Source organism: Pocillopora verrucosa, chromosome 10, assembly GCF_036669915.1.
Source record: "Pocillopora verrucosa isolate sample1 chromosome 10, ASM3666991v2, whole genome shotgun sequence".
NCBI lineage: Eukaryota > Metazoa > Cnidaria > Anthozoa > Scleractinia > Pocilloporidae > Pocillopora > Pocillopora verrucosa.
The window spans coordinates 8101753-8120077 of record NC_089321.1 but is presented as its reverse complement, the minus strand read 5'-3'; the positions used below and the strand labels follow the sequence as shown (position 1 = coordinate 8120077).

At 44.1% G+C, this 18325-nt stretch overlaps 2 protein-coding genes across 2 annotated transcripts in view; both read left to right on the top strand.

Annotated features, from left to right (window-relative positions):
* The first annotated feature begins 904 nt into the window (after nt 1–904).
* On the top strand, nt 905–2164 carry LOC136283651 (uncharacterized). Its single transcript, XM_066172840.1, has one exon. It carries the CDS (start codon nt 905–907, stop codon nt 2162–2164), a length of 1260 nt encoding a protein of 419 aa, XP_066028937.1.
* A 3060-nt stretch (nt 2165–5224) lies between these two features.
* Nucleotides 5225–18325, top strand: part of LOC136283650 (pneumococcal serine-rich repeat protein-like) — a 33352-nt gene continuing 20251 nt past the window's right edge. Inside the window, exon 1 of the mRNA XM_066172839.1 lies at nt 5225–18294. Coding sequence (XP_066028936.1) covers nt 5225–18294 — 13070 coding nt within the window. The remainder of the gene's footprint in view (nt 18295–18325) is intronic.

The following is an 18325-nucleotide window of genomic DNA, read 5'->3' as shown; positions in this document are numbered from 1 at the left end:
AGTTGTAGATTTTACCGGCACTGGTCACAAACACATTGAGAATGAGTAAAGGGCGAATACAAGTAACAGAGACTCGTGCAACCATCAACTAAAAACACTTAAGAGAAGTTAAAAGTGTTCATTCCTGTTGCTCACTACACCTTTTTGGTCAACACAATTTGGTCGATATTTTAGGGTCAACGCGCCACTGAGTTAATTATATTATTCTTCCGGTTGACGCCAGCGTTTCAAAAATAACTCCCCTTAAGTTTTTCATTGATATTAAATTTTCGTTGGAATTTTTCTCTCCTGTTCAGATGTGTGTCTTCATTTTTTATCAGTTACATTTATGTTATAATGAATAGCTGTTGTAGAACTCCATGAGAAAAGTCCATGCCATTCCAGAATTTTCCAACTGGGGTCATTGGCGGTATGAGCTGCGGTTATTTAAGACGCCGGTTCATTTGCGGTTGAATCCGTGGATTATGTGCACTCTTGGCAAAAACTCCCGTTCCGTTCGATAATCGTCTCTCAGAATGAGTCATGTCTTTGAGTATTGTAACAAATTGCTCGGAAACCGTCCGGAAATCGCATCAGGGCTCCTCTCTCTCAAACAATAGTAATGTACGTGGGTGCCTAAAACCAATTCACTTCGACTCTTTTTTGAAACTGATGGTAAAAAACAAATCAATGAGTGTTGGGAATTGAATGTACAAGGTGACACGTGTTGTGTTTTTTTCACTCTGTGTATTTCAAATTGTTTGCAGTAATAAGAATTTGCCTGTTGTGCGCCATTTTATTGTTTAAAAAGTAATGTGTCTTTCTGAAAAATTCACTACCATTTACAGGACCACTGGCAGTCGGTGATCCAGCTTTATCATGCATGTTGTGGTTGTTGTTGGAGGGTGTGCTTATCCTTGGTTTAATGGTCACTGTAGAAAGCCTTTCAACAGATGATGCCATTTTACGGGGTGCCACAATCCCATTGAATAGTACATTATGGCAAGTGAACAGTTCTCCAACTCAAGCAAGCGTCAGGTCTGTTATTGATCAGTCGTCCCCGTTTTTGTCGTTATCACAAATCACGGTGAACAGCTCCCCCGAGTCACAGTCAAACCGGACACAAGATGTAATCAAATTATTACAAAAATCAACGAGTTCATCTTATGAACATGATATGCAGCTTACAGAAATTTCTTCAAACAAGAAATACTTGGAAAGTACAGGGGTACCTGAAAATACGTTAACTGTACCTGTTGCCCACACGGAGTTACTTTTGTCACCCACAGAAGTGACCAATCAAGGGGTTTTGCAAATGAGTAGTTATTTCACCAATTCATCTTACTCAGCAGATCTGCTGGCAAATTCAGCTGAAAACTCAAGTTATCTTTCATGGCCCTCTGTAAATAAGGCATCTGGAAGAACAACTACAATATTCACTTCAAAATCATTGGACTCAATAGGCGCTTCTGGTTTAGAGCAAAGTTCCAGTGTTCCAATAAAGCACAGTACAGCTGCAGTTTTGGCTTTGACACCATCTGTGGTTTTATTATCTGGTGTAATTTTTTCATCAGCTGGCATTTCAAGTAGAGAGGGAGGCAGTGTGGTATCTGAAATTCTACGCTCCACTGTGGCAGTGGATGTTAGTGTGTATTTAGTATCATCTGCAAAGTCTTCATCTGTCTCTGATTCAAGCATGGAGATAGGAATGATGTCATCTGGGACTTTCAGTTTTGGTTCAACAGGAGATGAAAGTAGCTATGGTTTGGCCTCTGAGAGGTCATCATTAATGGCATCAACTGCAAAGAGTTCAACTGAATTTAGTGTTTCAAGCAAAGAGGAGTTGCGCAGCTCTTCTTATGTGAAATTCAGTTCTAGCCTTGGCAATGTGCAGAGGGAGGAAAGTGTTTCTTCAGAAAAGGTGTCTAAGAAATCATCACACTTTCTGGGAAGGGATGGGAGCACAGTGTTTTCTGTGCTCTCATCTGTACATCAAAGTGCATCCCTATTGTCTTCTGGAGGAAACTTTATTTCATTTGCTGTAGTGAGCTCAAATCAATTTATTTCCTCTATTGAAGAATCGATGAGTCCCACTCCTTCTCAGGTTAGTTCTGTAGTCATCTACATGAAATTAAGATTTAATTTCCCTGGAGAGGTAATCAGACCTTTCCATAAGCTGATTTGAATTTAATTAAGGTGGCCCTTAATTGTTTTTATTTTCAAACATTATTTCCAAGATGAATGGATGATACTACCACAATTTTTGGTATGTTCCCCTTAAAGATAGTGTCAAAAATGGCCAATTATTCCTCAAAATGGTTTCATGATTTTTAGTACTTGTAAGCTTTGCTATAATAACACTACTGCCTCTAACAAACACCCTTTATTTTAAGCTTTATTCCAAAACAAGTTTGGTGATCCCCATTCTTTCACAATGGATTGCAGTCATCTATCTGCTGCATCAAAGAAAACTCTATGCAGTTAAGAAAAACCTTTTATCACCAAAATACTGAGGTGGCTCTGAACTGAATACATAGATTTTTATTTTTGGATTTAGAAAGATTTGCATATCACAATTCAGTGATATGCAATGGAGATCATGAAACAGGGTTCAGAAATTGACACATCAATTAGAAAACAAGGCTGTTATTTTCAGAGGTTCAAGAGTTATCATAGTGTCCTCGATTTTGAGAAAAATGAGTACATTTTGTTTATGACTAATTTAGCAGGTTAAGAAGTAAATGTATTTAGAAGCTATGATTCATCCCAGATTTGTTGTTTGAAAATAAAAAAAAACCAATTTGAGAACCTTGAAGCTGGTAAGTAATAGTGGAACTAGTTCTATTGATTTTTTTTTTGGAATCAAAACTTAATAAAGAGAGAAACAGTATTTTTATTGCTAGTAGAGAAACAGTACACTCAACCTTATGAATTGGTATCATAATGCTCCAATCACTCAAAGTTCAACATCCCCCCCCCCCCCACCGCAGGCAATTTTCAGGTATTTGACTGTTGTGCTTGCCCTGAGGGTGGGGAATTAGAACCCTGCCTAGCTGGCGTGGGAAATTTGAATTGGATGTGTCAAGTCTTTCCCATGGAATACAAGTGTTATATCTTTCAATGTGGAAATGTTCACTTTCTTAAGAAAATGGCTCAGAAGAGAAGGTCCTCAAGGGCTAGGTATTAAAGCTTGGCCAATGAGTAGAAAGGTTTGGTTGCTGATTTTGACTTTTAAAAAAATATTGGATGGTTCATTTGAGGATAATCTTTTTACCTCTGAGGTGGGAATTTATAAAACTGGTCTTCAACAGTTCATATGTCCAAGGGGGTTGCTTCGGCCACCCAAGAGGGGGATGTAGAAACTTTTAATTGATTGTTGCACTTGTGAGCTTAAACTCTCCCCTGGTATAGAATGGACACATCAGCAAAAAAAAACAAAAAAACAACGAAGAATAGATTACTCTTAGTCCTAGCCCACTCGTTAGGATTTTACTCAACTAGAGGTAGTAAATATATATATATTATATATTTCAAAATCATTCTGCATAAGAATTTGGCTAACCAGAGAAACCTGTAAACAAATATTCTTATTGTTCAAGTCAGAAGGAGATGCTTATTTGGTAGCTCCATGAAAGCCATAGTTGCACTTTTTTATAGTTCTCTTATGTTGTGGTCATTGTATATTTTGGCTGTTCTATGAAATGCAGATCCTATTTTTCGTTATTCATTCCATAAAATAACATAAGTAGCCTGACTTTATCGAAAATTTTTAATTTTACAGCATCACTTCCATCTAAATTCTTTGTAAATAAAACTATTGATAACTTTTACTGATAAATTTATATATCTTTGTCAAGAATTCTACCATATTTAAGTTTATCCAAACACTCCTTTGAGTAAAATACATTAATCTTACAATTACTTTTCACTTTAAAAATCAACGCAGGAAACTACGAGTAAACAAACCTTTCTAGTCAAGAAAAGTACAATGTCTGAAACACCACTAACAGTGTCCAGTTTCGCATCCGCTGAGAGTACAGTGAAGGCGTCTTCAGAGAGGTCATTGATGGAAGCGCCATCCTCGGTCGTGAAATCGTCGACTTTCGATGTGAGCAGTGCAATCAGTGTATCCCCATCCTCCATAGTGGTATCCAGTAAGACTTCAAAGCAAAGGACAGTTGAGGTGTCATCAGAAAGGTCAGTGTTGGTATCACCTTCATCGCTAGCATTTTCGCCTACTTTGAGTGTGAGCAGAAAAAGGCAGAGATCGTCATCTTCAATAGTAGCTTCCAGTCTATCCAGTCTGCCATCAGAGCACAATACAGTCAAACTGTCTTCAGAGAGATCAGAGTTCGTGTCACCTTCACTGCGTGTGCCATCGTCCACTGTGGGTAGTAGCAGAGAAAGCAGCAGCTCCCTTTTAGCAAGAATAGAGTCCAGTGTGACATCAGAACAAAGCGCAGTGAGAGCATCTTTAGAAAGCTCGTTTCCAGTATCACCATCGTCAGTTGCGTCCTTGCCGGCTTTTGTTGTTAGCAGACAGAGCAAGAGATCGTCATCAGCAGTTTTAGTCTCCAGTGTGGCATCAAGGCAAAGCACAGTTAGACAGTCTTTTGCAAGTTCATTGCTTCTGTCACCATCATCGGTTGCAGTATTACCAACTGATGGTATTAGCAGGGAAAGCAGCAGATCGTTATCACCAGTAAAAGTGTCCAGTTTGGCATCGGATGAGAGTACAGTGAAGGCGTCTTCAGAGAGGTCATTGTATGAAGCGCCATCGTCGGTAGTGAAATCGTCCACCTTTGATGTGAGCAGTGCAATCAGTGTATCCCCATCCTCCATAGTGGTATCCAGTAAGACTTCGGAGCAAAGGACAGTTGAGGTGTCATCAGAAAGGTCAGTGTTGGGATCACCTTCATCGCTAGCATTTTCGCCTACTTTGAGTGTGAGCAGAGAAAGCCAGAGATCGTCATCTTCAATAGTAGCTTCCAGTCTGTCCAGTCTGCCATCAGAGCACAGCACAGTCAAACTGTCTTCAGAGAGATCAGAGTTGGTGTCACCTTCATTGCTTGTGCCATCGTCCACTGTGGGTATTAGCAGAGAAAGGAGCAGCTCCCTGTTAGCAACAATAGAGTCCAGTGTGACATCAGAACAAAGCACACTGAGAGCATCTTTAGAAGGCTCGTTGCCAGTATCACTATCGTCAGTTGCGTCCTTGTGGACCTTAGTTGTTAGCAGAGAGAGCATGAGATCGTCATCAGCAGTTTTAGTCTCCAGTGTGGCATCCAAGCAAAGCACAGTTGGAGAGTCTTTTGCAAGTTCATTGCTGCTGTCACCATCATCGGTTGCAGTATTACCAACTGATGGTATTAGCAGGGAAAGCAGCAGATCGTTATCACCAGTAAAAGTGTCCAGTTTGGCATCGGATGAGAGTACAGTGAAGGCGTCTTCAGAGAGGTCATTGTATGAAGCGCCATCGTCGGTAGTGAAATCGTCGACCTTTGATGTGAGCAGTGCAATCAGTGTATCCCCATCCTCCATAGCAGTATCCAGTAAGACTTCGGAGCATAGGACAGTTGAGGTGTCATCAGAAAGGTCAGTGTTGGGATCACCTTCATCCCTAACATTTTCGCCTACTTTGAGTGTGAGCAGAAAAAGGCAGACATCGTCATTTTTAATACTAGCTTCCAGTCTGTCCAGTCTGCCATCACAGCACAGCACAGTCAAACTGTCTTCAGAGACATCAGAGCTCGTGTCATCTTCACTGCTTGTGCCATCGTCCACTGTGCGTAGTAGCAGAGAAAGCAGCAGCTCCCTGTTAGCAACAATAGAGTCCAGTGTGACATCAGAAGAAAGCACAGTGAGAGCATCTTTAGAAGGCTCGTTGCCAGTATCACCATCGTCAGTTGCGTCCTTGTGGACTTTAGTTGCTAGCAGAGAGAGCAAGAGATCGTCATCAGCAGTTTTAGTCTCCAGTGTAGCATCAAAGCAAAGCACAGTTGGAGAGTTTTTTGCAAGTTCATTGCTGCTGTCACTATCATCGATTGCAGTATTGTTGACTGATGGCATTAGCAAGGAAAGCAGCAGATCCTTATCACCAGTAATAGAGTCCAGTTTGGCATCGGATGAGAGTAGAGTGAAGGCGTCTTCAGAAAGGTCATTGGTGGAAGCGCCATCGTCGGTAGTGAAATGGTCGACTTTTGATGTGAGCAGTGCAATCAGTGTATCCCCATCCTCCATAGTGGTATCCAGTAAGACTGCGGAGCTAAGGACAGTTGAGGTGTCATCAGAAAGGTCAGTGTTGGGATCACCTTCATTGGTAGCATTTTCGCCTACTTTGAGTGTGAGCAGAGAAAGCCAGAGATCGTCATCTTCAATAGTAGCTTCCAGTCTGTCCAGTCTACAGTCAGAGCACAGCACAGTCAAACTGTCTTCAGAGAGATCAGAGTTCGTGTCACCTTCATTGCTCTTGTCACTGTCCACTGTGGTTAATAGAAGAGAAAGCAGCAGCTTCCTGTTAACAACAATAGAGTCCACTTTGACATTAGAACAAAGCACACTGAGAGCATCCTTAGAAAGTTCGTTGCCAGTATCACCATCGTCAGTTACGTCCTTGTCGACTTTTGTTTTTAGCACAGAGAGGAAGAGATTGTCATCAGCAGCTTTAGTCTCCACTGTGGCATCCAAGTACAGCACAGTTGCACAGTCTTTTGCAAGTTCATTGCTGCTGTCACCATCATCGGTTGCAGTATTGTCGACTGATGGTATTAGCAGGGAAAGCAGCAGATCGTTATCACCAGTAATAGTGTCCAGGTTCGCATCGGATGAGAGTAAAGTGAGGACGTCTTTAAAGAGGTCATTGCTGGATGCGCCATCCTCGGTAGTTAAATCTTCGACTTTTGATGTGAGCAGTGCAATCCGTGTATCCTCATCCTCCATAGTGGTATCCAGTAAGACTGCGGAGCTAAGGACAGTTGAGGTGTCATCAGAAAGGTCAGTGTTGGGATCACCTTCATCGCTAGCATTTTCGCCTACTTTGAGTGTGAGCAGAGAAAGCCAGAGATCGTCATCTTCAATAGTAGCTTCCAGTCTGTCCAGTCTGCCATCAGAGCACAGCACAGTCAAACTGTCTTCAGAGAGATCAGAGTTCGTGTCACCTTCATTGCTCTTGTCACTGCCCACTGTGGTTAATAGAAGAGAAAGCAGCAGCTTCCTGTTAGCAACAATAGAGTCCAGTGTGACATCAGAACAAAGCACACTGAGAGCATCTTTAGAAAGTTCGTTGCCGGTATCACCATCGTCAGTTACGTCCTTGTCGACTTTTGTTTTTAGCACAGAGAGGAAGAGATTGTCATCAGCAGTTTTAGTCTCCACTGTGGCATCCAAGCACAGGACAGTTGCACAGTCTTTTGCAAGTTCATTGCTGCTGTCACCATCATCGGTTGCAGTATTATCGACTGATGGTATTAGCAGGGAAAGCAGCAGATCATTATCACCAGTATTAGTGTCCAGTTTGGCATCGGATGAGAGTACAGTGAAGGCGTCTTCCGAGAGGTCATTGCTGGATGTGCCATCGTCGGTAGTTAAATCGTCGACTTTTGATGTGCGCAGTTCAATCAGTGTATCCCCATCCTCCATAGTGGTATCCAGTAAGACTTCAGAGCAAAGGACAATTGAGGTGTCATCAGAAAGGTCAGTGTTGGGATCACCTTCATCGCTAGCATTTTCGTTTACTTTGAGTGTGAGCAGAGAAAAGCAGAGAACGTCATCTTTATTAGTAGCTTCCAGTCTGTCCAGTCTGCCATCAGGGCACAGCACAGTCAAACTGTCTTCAGAGAGATCAGAGTTCGTGACATCTTCACTGCTTGTGCCATCGTCCACTGTGGGTAGTAGAAGAGAAAGGAGCAGCTCCCTGTTAGCAACAATAGAGTCCAGTGTGACATCAGAACAAAGCACACTGAGAGCATCTTTAGAAAGCTCGTTGCCAGGATCACCATCGTCAGTTACGTCCTTGTGGACTTTATTTGTTAGCAGAGAGAGAAAGAGGTCGTCATTAGCAGTTTTAGTCCCCAGTGTGGCATCAGAGCAAAGCACAGTTGGCCAGTCTTTTGCAAGTTCATTTCTGCAGCCATCATCATCGGTTGCAGTATTGTCGACTGATGGTATTAGCAGGGAAAGCAGCAGACCGTTATCACCAGTAAAAGTGTCCAGTTTGGCATCAGATGAGAGTACAGTGAAGGCGTCTTCAGAGAGGTCTTTGCTGGAAGGGCCATCCTCGGTCGTGAAATCGTTGACTTTTGATGTGAGCAGTGCAATTAGTGTATCCCCATCCTCCATAGTGGTATCCAGTAAGACTTCGGAGCAAAGGACAGTTGAGGTTTCATCGGACAGGTCAGTGTTGAGATCACATTCATCGGTAGTATTTTCGCCTACTTTGAGTGTGAGCAGAGAAAACCAGAGATCGTTATCTTCAATAGTAGCTTCCAGTCTCTCCAGTCTGCCATCAGAGCACAGCACAGTCAAAGTGTCGTCAGAGAGATCAGAGTTCGTGTCACCTTCATTGCTTGTGCCATCGTCCAGTGTGGGTAGTAGCAGAGAAAGTAGCAGCTCCCAGTTAGCAACAATAGAATCCAGTATGACATCAGAACAAATCACAGTAGGAGCATCTTTAGAAAGGTCGTTGCCAGTATCCCCATCGTCAGTTGCGTCCTTGTCGACTTTTTTTGTTAGGAGAGAGAGCAAGAGATTGTCATCAGCAGTTTTAGTCTCCAGTGTGGCATCAAAGCAAAGCACAGTTGGACAGTCTTTTGCAAGTTCATTGCTGCTGTCACCATCATCGTTTGCAGTATTGTCGACTGATGGTATAAGCAGGGAAAGCAGCAGATCGTTATCGCCAGTAATAGAGTCCAGTTTGGCATCGGATGCGAGTACAGTGAAGGCGTCTTCAGAGAGGTCATTGCTGGAAGTGCCATCCTCGGTCGTGAAATTGTCGACTTTTGATGTGAGCAGTGCAATCAGTGTATCCCCATCTTCTATAGTGGAATTCAGCAAGACTTCAAAGCAAAGGACAGTCGAGGTGTCATCAGAAAAGTCAGTGTTGGGATCACCTTCATCGCTAGCATTTTCGCCTACTGTGAGTGTGAGCAGAGAAAGGCAGAGATCGTCATCTTCAATAGTAGCTTTCAGTCTGTCCAGTCTGCCATCAGGGCACAGCACGGTGAATCTGTCTTCAGAGAGATCAGAGTTTGTGTCACCTTCATTGCTTCTGCCATCATCCAGTGTGGTTAGTACCAGAGATAGTAGCAGCTCCCAGTTAGCAACAAAAAAGTCCAGTGTGACATCAGAACAAAGCACACTGAGAGCATCTTTAGAAAGCTCATTGCCAGTATCACCATCCTCAGTTGCGTCCTTGTCGACTTTTGTTGTTAGCAGAGAGAGTAATAGATCGTCATCAGCAGTTTTAGTCTCCAGTGTGGCATCAAAGGAAAGCACACTTGGAAAGTCTTTTGGAAGTTCATTACTGCTGTCACCATCATCGTTTGCAGTATTGTCGACTGGTGGTATTAGCAGGGAAAGCAGCAGATCGTTATCGCCAGTAATAGAGTCCAGTTTGGCATCGGATGATAGTACAGTGAAGGCGTCTTCAGAGAGGTCATTGCTGGAAGCGCCATCCTCGGTCGTGAGATTGTCGACTTTTGATGTGAGCAGTGCAATCAGTGTATCCCAATCTTCTATAGTGGAATTCAGTAAGACTTCAAAGCAAAGGACAGTCGAGGTGTCATCAGAAAGGTCAGTGTTGGGATCACCTTCATCGCTAGCATTTTCGCCTACTGTAAGTGTGAGCAGAGAAAGGCAGAGATCGTCATCTTCAATAGTAGCTTCCAGTCTGTCCAGTCTGCCATCAGGGCACAGCACGGTGAATCTGTCTTCAGAGAGATCAGAGTTCGTGTCACCTTCATTGCTTGTGCCATCATCCAGCGTGGTTAGTACCAGAGAAAGTAGCAGCTCCCAGTTAGAAACAAAAAAGTCCAGTGTGACATCAGAACAAAGCACACTGAGAGCATCTTTAGAAAGCTCATTGCCAGGATCATCGCTAGCATTTTCGCCTACTGTGAGTGTGAGCAGAGAAAGGCAGAGATCGTCATCTTCAATAGTAGCTTTCAGTTTGTCCAGTCTGCCATCAGGGCACAGCACAGTGAGTCTGTCTTCAGAGAGATCAGAGTTCGTGTCACCTTCATTGCTTGTGCCATCATCCAGTGTGGTTAGTACCAGAGATAGTAGCAGCTCCCAGTTAGCAACAAAAAAGTCCAGTGTGACATCAGAACAAAGCACACTGAGAGCATCTTTAGAAAGCTCATTGCCAGTATCACCATCGTCAGTTGCGTCCCTGTCGACTTTTGTTGTTATCAGAGAGAGCAAGAGATCGTCATCAGCAGTTTTAGTCTCCAGTGTGGCATCAAAGCATAGCACAGTTGGACAGTCTTTTGCAAGTTCATTGCTGCTGTCACCATCATCGGTTGCAGTATTGTCGACTGATGGTATTAGCAGGGAAAGCAGCGGACTGTTATCACTAGTAATAGTGTCCAGTTTTGCATTGGATGAGAGTACAGTGAAGGCGTTTTCAGAGAAGTCATTGCTGGAAGTGCTTTCCTCGGTAGTGAAATCGTCCACTTTTGATGTGAGCAGTTCAATCAGTGTATCCCCATCCTCCATGGTGGTATCCAGGAAGACATCGGAGCAAAACATAGTTGAGGAGTCATCGGAAAGGTCAGTGTTGGGATCACCTTCATCGGTAGCATTTTCGCCTACTTTGGGTGTGAGCACAGAAAGGGAGAGATTGTCATCTTCAATAGTAGCTTCCAGTCTGTCCAGTCTGCTATCAGAGCACAGCACAGTCAAAGTGTCTCCAGAGAGATCAAAGCTAGTGTCACCTTCATTGCTTGTGCCATTGTCCACTGTGGTTACTAGCAGAGGAAGTAGCAGTTCCCAGTTAGCAACAATAGAGTCCAGTGTGGCATCAGAGCAAAGCACAGTGAGATCATCTTTAGAAAGCTCGTTGCCAGTGTTACCATCGTCAGTTGCGTCCTTGTTGACTTTTGTTGTTAGCAGAGAGAGGAAGAGATCGTCATCAGCAGTTTTAGTCTCCAGTGTGGCATCAAAGCAAAGCACAGTTGGACAGTCTTTTGCAAATTCGTTGTTGCTGTCACCATCATCGGTTGCAGCATTGTCGACTGATGGTATTAGCAAGGAAAGCAGGAGACCGTTATCACCAGTAATAGTGTCCAGTTTGGCATCAGATGAGGGTACAGTGAAGGCGTCTTCAGAGGTGTCATTGCTGGAAGTGCCATCCTCGGTAGTGAAATCGTCGACTTTTGATGTGAGCAGTGCGATCAGTGTATTCCCATCCTCCATAGTGGTATCCAGTAAGACATCGGAGCAAAGGACCGTTGAGGTGTCATCAGAAAGGTCACTGTTGGGATCTCCTTCATCGCTAACATTTTTGCCTACTTTAAGTGTGAGCAGAGAAAGCCAGAGATCGTCATCTTCAATAGTAGCCTCCAATCTGTCCAGTCTTCCATCAGGGTACAGTAGAGCTAAACTCTCTTCAGAGAGATCCGAATTCGTGTCACCTTCACTGCTTTTGCCATCGTCCACTGTGGGTAGTAGCAGAGAAAGCAGCAGCTCTGTGTTAGCAACAATAGGGTTTAGTGTGACATCAGAAAAAAGCACACTGAAATTATCTTTAGAAAGCTCGGTGCCAGTATCACCATCGTCAGTTGCGTCATTGTCGACTTTTGTTGTTAGCAGAGAGAAATCGTCATTGGCAGTTTTAGTCTCCAGTGTGATATCAAAGCAAAGCACAGTTGGACAGTCTTTTGCAAGGTCATTGCTGCTGTCACCATCATCGGTTGCAGCATTGTCGACTGATGGTATTAGCAAGGAAAGCAGCAGATCGTTATCACCAGTAATAGTGTCTAGTTTGGCATCGGATGAGAGTACAGTGAAGGCGTCTTTAGAGGGGTCATTGCTGGCAGTGCCATCCTCGGTAGGTAAATTGTCGACTTTTGATGTGAGCAGTGCAATCAGTGTATCCCCATTTTCCACAGTGGTATCCAGTAACACTTCGGAGGAAAGGACAGTTGAGGTGTCATCAGAAAGGTCAGTGTTAGGATCACCTTCATCGCTAACATTTTCGCCTACTTTGAGTGTGAGGAGAGAAAGCCAGAGATCGTCATCTTCAATAGTAGCTTCCAGTCTGTCCAGTCTGCCATCAGAGCACAGCACAGTCAAACTGTCTTCAGAGAGATTGCAGTTCATGTCACCTTCATTGCTTCTGCCATCGCCCTTTATGGGTAGTAGCAGAGAAAGCAGCAGCTCCCTGTTAGCAAGAATAGAGTCCCGTGTGAAATCAGAAGAAAGCACACAGAGAGCATTTTTAGAAAGTTCGCTGACAGTATCATCATCGTCAGTTGCGTCCTTATCGACTTTTGTTGTGAGCAGAGAGAGCAAGAGATCGTCAACAATACCTTTAGTCTCCAGCGTGGCATCGAAGCAAAGCACAGTTGAACAGTCTTTTACAAGTTCATTGCTGCTGTCACCATCATCAATTGCAGTATTGTCAACTGATGGCATTAGTATGGAAAGCAGCAGATCCTTATCACCAGTAATAGTGTCCAGTTTGGCATCGGATGAGAGTACAGTGAAGGCGTCTTCAGAGAGGTCATTGCTGGATGCGTCATCCTCGGCAGTGAAATCGTCGACTTTTGATGTGAGCAGTGCAATCAGTGTATCCCCATCCTCCATAGTGGTATCCAGTAAGACATTGGAGGAAAGGACCATTGAGGTGTCATCAGAAAGGTCAGTGTTGGGATCTCCTTCATCGGTAACATTTTTGCCTACTTTAAGTGTGAGGAGAGAAAGCCAGAGATCGTCATCTTCAATAGTAGCCTCCAATCTGTCCAGTCTTCCATCAGAGTACAGCACAGCTAAACTCTCTTCAGAGAGATCAGAATTCGTGTCACCTTCACTGCTTTTGCCATCGTCCACTGTGGGTAGTAGCAGAGAAAGCAGCAGCTCTGTGTTAGCAACAATAGAGTCTAGTGTGACATCAGAAAAAAGCACGCTGAGATTATCTTTAGAAAGCTCGGTGCCAGTATCACCATCGTCAGTTGCGTCATTGTCGACTTTTGTTGTTAGCAGAGAGAAATCGTCATTGGCAGTTTTAGTCTCCAGTGTGATATCAAAGCAAAGCACAGTTGGACAGTCTTTTGCAAGGTCATTGCTGCTGTCGCCATCATCGGTTGCAGCATTGTCGACTGATGGTATTAGCAAGGAAAGCAGCAGATCGTTATCATTAGTAATAGTGTCTAGTTTGGCATCGGATGAGAGTGCAGTTAAGGCGTCTTTAGAGGGGTCATTGCTGGAAGTGCCATCCTCGGTAGTTAAATTGTCGAATTTTGATGTGACTAGTGCAATCAGTGTATCCCCATCTTCCATAGTGGTAACCAGTAACACTTCGGAGGAAAGGACAGTTGAGGTGTCATCAGAAAGGTCAGTGTTAGGATCACCTTCATCGCTAACATTTTCGCCTACTTTGAGTGTGAGGAGAGAAAGCCAGAGATCGTCATCTTCAATAGTAGCTTCCAGTCTGTCCAGTCTGCCATCAGAGCACAGCACAGTCAAACTGTCTTCAGAGAGATTGCAGTTCATGTCACCTTCATTGCTTCTGCCATCGCCCTTTATGGGTAGTAGCAGAGAAAGCAGCAGCTCCCTGTTAGCAACAATAGAGTCCCGTGTGAAATCAGAAGAAACCACACTGAGAGCATTTTTAGAAAGCTCGCTGACAGTATCACCATCGTCAATTGCGTCCTTATCGACTTTTGTTGTGAGCAGAGAGAGCAAGAGATCGTCAACAATACCTTTAGTCTCCAGCGTGGTATCGAAGCAAAGCACAGTTGAACAGTCTTTTACAAGTTCATTGCTGCTGTCACCATCATCAATTGCAGTATTGTCAACTGATGGTATTAGTATGGAAAGCAGCAGATCCTTATCACCAGTAATAGTGTCCAGTTTGGCATCGGATGAGAGTACAGTGAAGGCGTCTTCAGAGAGGTCATTGCTGGATGCGTCATCCTCGGCAGTGAAATCGTCGACTTTTGATGTGAGCAGTGCAATCAGTGTATCCCCATCCTCCATAGTGGTATCCAGTGAGACCTCGGAGCAAAGGACAGTTGAGGTGTTATCAGAAAGGTCAGTGTTGGGATCACCTTCATTGCGAAAATTTTTGCCTACTTTAAGTGTGAGCAGAGAAAGGCAGAGATCGTCATCTTCAATAGTAGCTTCCAGTCCTTCCAGTCGGCAATCAGGGCACAGCACAGTCAAACTGTCTTCAGAGAGATCAGAGTTCGTGTCACCTTTACTGCTTGTGATATCGTCCACTGTGGTTAGTAGCAGAGAAAGCAGCATCTCCCTGTTAGCAACAATAGATTCCAGTATGACATCAGAGGAAAGTACACTGAGATCATCTTTAGAAAGCTCATTGCCAGTATCACCATCGTCAGTTATGTCCTTGTCGACTTTTGTTGTTAGCAGAGAGAGGACGAGATCGTCATCAGCCGCCTTAGTCTCCAGTGTGGCATCAAAGCAAACAAAAGTTGGACAGTCTTTTGCAAGGTCATTGCTGGTGTTGCCTTCATCGGTTGCAGTATTGTCGAGTGATGGTATTAGCAAGGAAAGCAGCAGATGGTTATCACCAGTAATAGTGCCCAGTTTGGCATCGAATGAGAGTACAGTGAAGGCGTCTTCGGAGAGTTCATTGCTGGAAGTGCCATCCTTGGTAGTGAAATCGTCGACTTTTGATGTGAGCAGTGCAATCAGTGTATCCCCATCCTCCATAGTGGTATCCAGGAAGACTTTCGAGGAAACGACAGTTGAGGTTTTATCAGAAAGGTCAATGTTAGGATCACCTTCATCGCTAGCATTTTTGCCTACTTTGAGTGTGAGCAGAGATAGCCAGAGCTTGTCATATTCAATAGTAGCTTCCAGTCTGTCCAGTCTGTCCAGTCTGCCATCAGAGCAAAGCACATTTAGGCTGTCCTCAGAGAGAACAGAGTTGGTGTCACTTTCATTGCTTGTGCCATCGTCCACTGTGGGTAATAGCAGAGAAAGCAGCAGCTCCCTGTTAGCAACAATAGAGTCCGTTGTGATATCAGAAGAAAGCACATTGAGAGCATCTTTAGAAAGCTCGTTGCCAGTATCACCATCGTCGGTTGTGTCCTTTTCGACTTTTGTTGTTAACAGAGAGAGCAAGAAATCGTCATCAGCAGTTTTAGTCTCCAGTGTGGCATCAAAGCAAAGCACAGTTGGACAGTCTTCTGCAAGTTTATTGCTGCTGTCACCATCATCGGTTGCAGTATTGTCGACTGATGGTATTAGCAGGAAAAGCAGCAGATTGTTATCACCGGCAGTAGTGTCCAGTTTGGCATCCGACGAGAGTACATCGAAGGCGTCTTCAGAGACGTCATTGCTGGAAGGGCCATCCTCTGTAGTAAAATCGTCGACTTTTGATGTGAGCAGTGCAATCAGTGTATCCCCATCCTCCATAGTTATATCCAGTAAGACATCGGAGCAAAGGACAGTTGAGGTGTCATCCGAAGGGTCAGTGTTGGTATCACCTTTATTGCTAACATTTTCGCCCACTTTGAGTGTGAGCAGAGAAAGGCAAAGATCGTCATCTTCAATAGTAGCTTCCAGTCTTTCTAGTCTGCCATCAGAGCACAGCACAGTCAAACTGTCTTTAGAAAGATCAGAGTTCGTGTCACCTCCATTGCTTGTGCGATCGTCCACTGTGGGTGTTAGCAGAGAAAGCAGGAGCTCCTTGATAGGAACAATAGAGTCCAGTGTGACAACAGAGCAAAGTACACTGAGAACATCTTTAGAAAGCTCATTGCCAGTACCACCATCGCCAGTTGCGTCATTGTCGACTTTTGTTGTTAGCAGAGAGAGCAAGAGATCGTCATCAGCAGTTATAGTCTCCAGTGTGGCATCAAAGCAAAGTACAGTTGGACAGTCTTTTGAAAGTTCATTGCTGCTGTCACCATCATCGGTTGCAGTATTGTCGACTGATGGTATTAGCATGAAAAGCAGCAGATCGTTATCACCGGTAATAGTGTCAAGTTTCCCATCGGATGAGAGTACAGTGAAGGCATCTTCAGAGAAGTCATTGCTGAAAGGGTCATCCTTGTTAGTGAAATCGTCGACGTTTGATGTGAGAAGTTCAATCAGTGCATCCTCATCCTCCATGGTGGTATCGAGTAAGACATCGGAGCAAAGGATAGTTGAGGTGTCATCAGAAAGGTCAGTGTTGGGATCACCTTCATCGCTAGCATTTTTGCCTATTTTGAGTGTGGGCAGAGAAAGCCAGATATCGTCATCTTCAATAGTAGCTTCCAGTCTGTCTAGTCTACCATTAGGGTACAGCACAGTCAAACTGTCTTCAGAGAGATCAGAGTTCGTGTCACTTTCATTGATTGTGCCATCGTCCACTCTGGGTAGTAGGAGAGAAAGAAGTAGCTCCCTGTTAGCAACTATAGAGGCCAGTGTGACATCAGAAGAAAGCACACTGAGAGCATCTTTAGAAAGCTCGTTGCCAGTATTACCATCGTCAGTTGCGTCCTTGTCGACTTTTTTTGTTAGCAGAGAGAGCAAGAGATCGTCATCAGCAGTTTTAGTTTCCAGTGTGGCATCAAAGGAAAGCACAGTTGGACAGTCTTTTGCAAGTTCATTGCTGCTGTCACCATCAGCGGTTGCAGTATTGTCGACTGATGGTATTAGCAAGGAAAGAAGCAGATCGTTATCACCAGTAATAGTGTCCAGTTTGGCATCGGATGAGAGTACAGTGAAGGCGTCTTCAGAGGGGTCATTGCTGGAAGCGCCATCCTCGGTAGTAAAATCGTCGACTTTTGATGTGAGCAGTACAATCAGTGTATCCCCATTCTCCATAGTGGTATCCAGTAACAGTTCGGAGGAAAGGACAGTTGAGGTGTCATCAGAAAGGTCAGTGTTGGGATCACCTTCATCGGTAGCATTTTCGTCTACTTTGAGAGTGAGCAGAGAAAGCCAGAGATTGTCATCTTTAATAATAGTCTCCAGTTTGTCCAGTCTACCATCAGAGCACAGCACAGTCGAACTGTCCTCAGAGAGATCAGAGTTCGTGTCACCTTCATTGTTTGTGCCATTGTCCACTACGGGTAGTAGCAGAGAAAGCAGCAGCTCCCTGTTAGCAACAATAGAGTCCGTTGTAACATCAGGACAAAGGACACTGAGAGCATCTTTAGAAAGCTCGTTGCCAGTAAAACCATCGTCAGTTGGATCCTTTTCAACTTTCGTTGTTAGCAGAGAGAGCAAGAGATCGTCATCAGCAGTTTTAATTTCAGGTGTGGCATCAAAGGAAAGCACAGTTGGACCGTCTTTTGCAACGTCATTGTTCCTCTCACCATCATTGGTTGCAGTATTGTCGACTGATGGTATTAGCAGGGAAAGCAGCAGATCATTATCACCAGAAATAGTGTCCAGTTTGGCATCGGATGAGAGTACAGTGAAGGCGTCTTCAGAGAGGTCCTTGCTTGAAGGACCATCCTCAGTGGTTAAATCCTCGACATTTGATGTGAGCAATGCAATCAGTGTATCCCCATCCTCTCTAGTGGTATCCAGTAAGACTACGGAGCAAAGGCCCGTTGAGGTATCATCACAAAGGTCAGTGTTGGAATCACCTTCATCGCTAACATTTTCGCCTACTTTGAGTGTGAGCAAAGAAAGGCAGAGATCGTCATCTTCAATAGTAGCTTCTAGTGTGTCCAGTCTGGCATCAGAAGAAAGTACACTGAGAGCATTTTTAGAAAGCTTGCTGCCAGTATCACCATCGTCAGTTGCGTCCTTGTTGACTTTTGTTGTGAGCAGAGAGAGCAAGAGGTCGTCATCAGTAGCTTTAGTCTTCAGCGTGGCATCAAAGCAAAGCACAGTTGGACAGCCTTTTGGAAGTTCATTGCTGCTGTCACCATCATCAGTTGCAGTATTGTCGACTGATGGTATTAGCAGGGAAAGCAGTAGATCGTTATTACCAGTAATAGTCTCCAGTTTGACATCAGATGAGATTACAGTGAAGGCCTCTTCAAAGAGGTCATTGCTGGAAGCGTCATCCTCGGCAGTGAAATCGTCGACTTTTGATGTGAGCAGTGCAATCAGTGTATTCCTGTCCTCCATAGTGCTGTCCAGTGAGACTTCGGAGCAAAGGACAATTGTGGTGTCATCAGAAAGGTCAGTGTGGGGATCACCTTCATTGCTAACA

Coding starts and splice junctions, on each gene's coding strand:
- LOC136283651 (XM_066172840.1), top strand. CDS start 905: ATGGTCACTGTAGAAAGCCTTTCAACAGATGATGCCATTTTACGGGGT.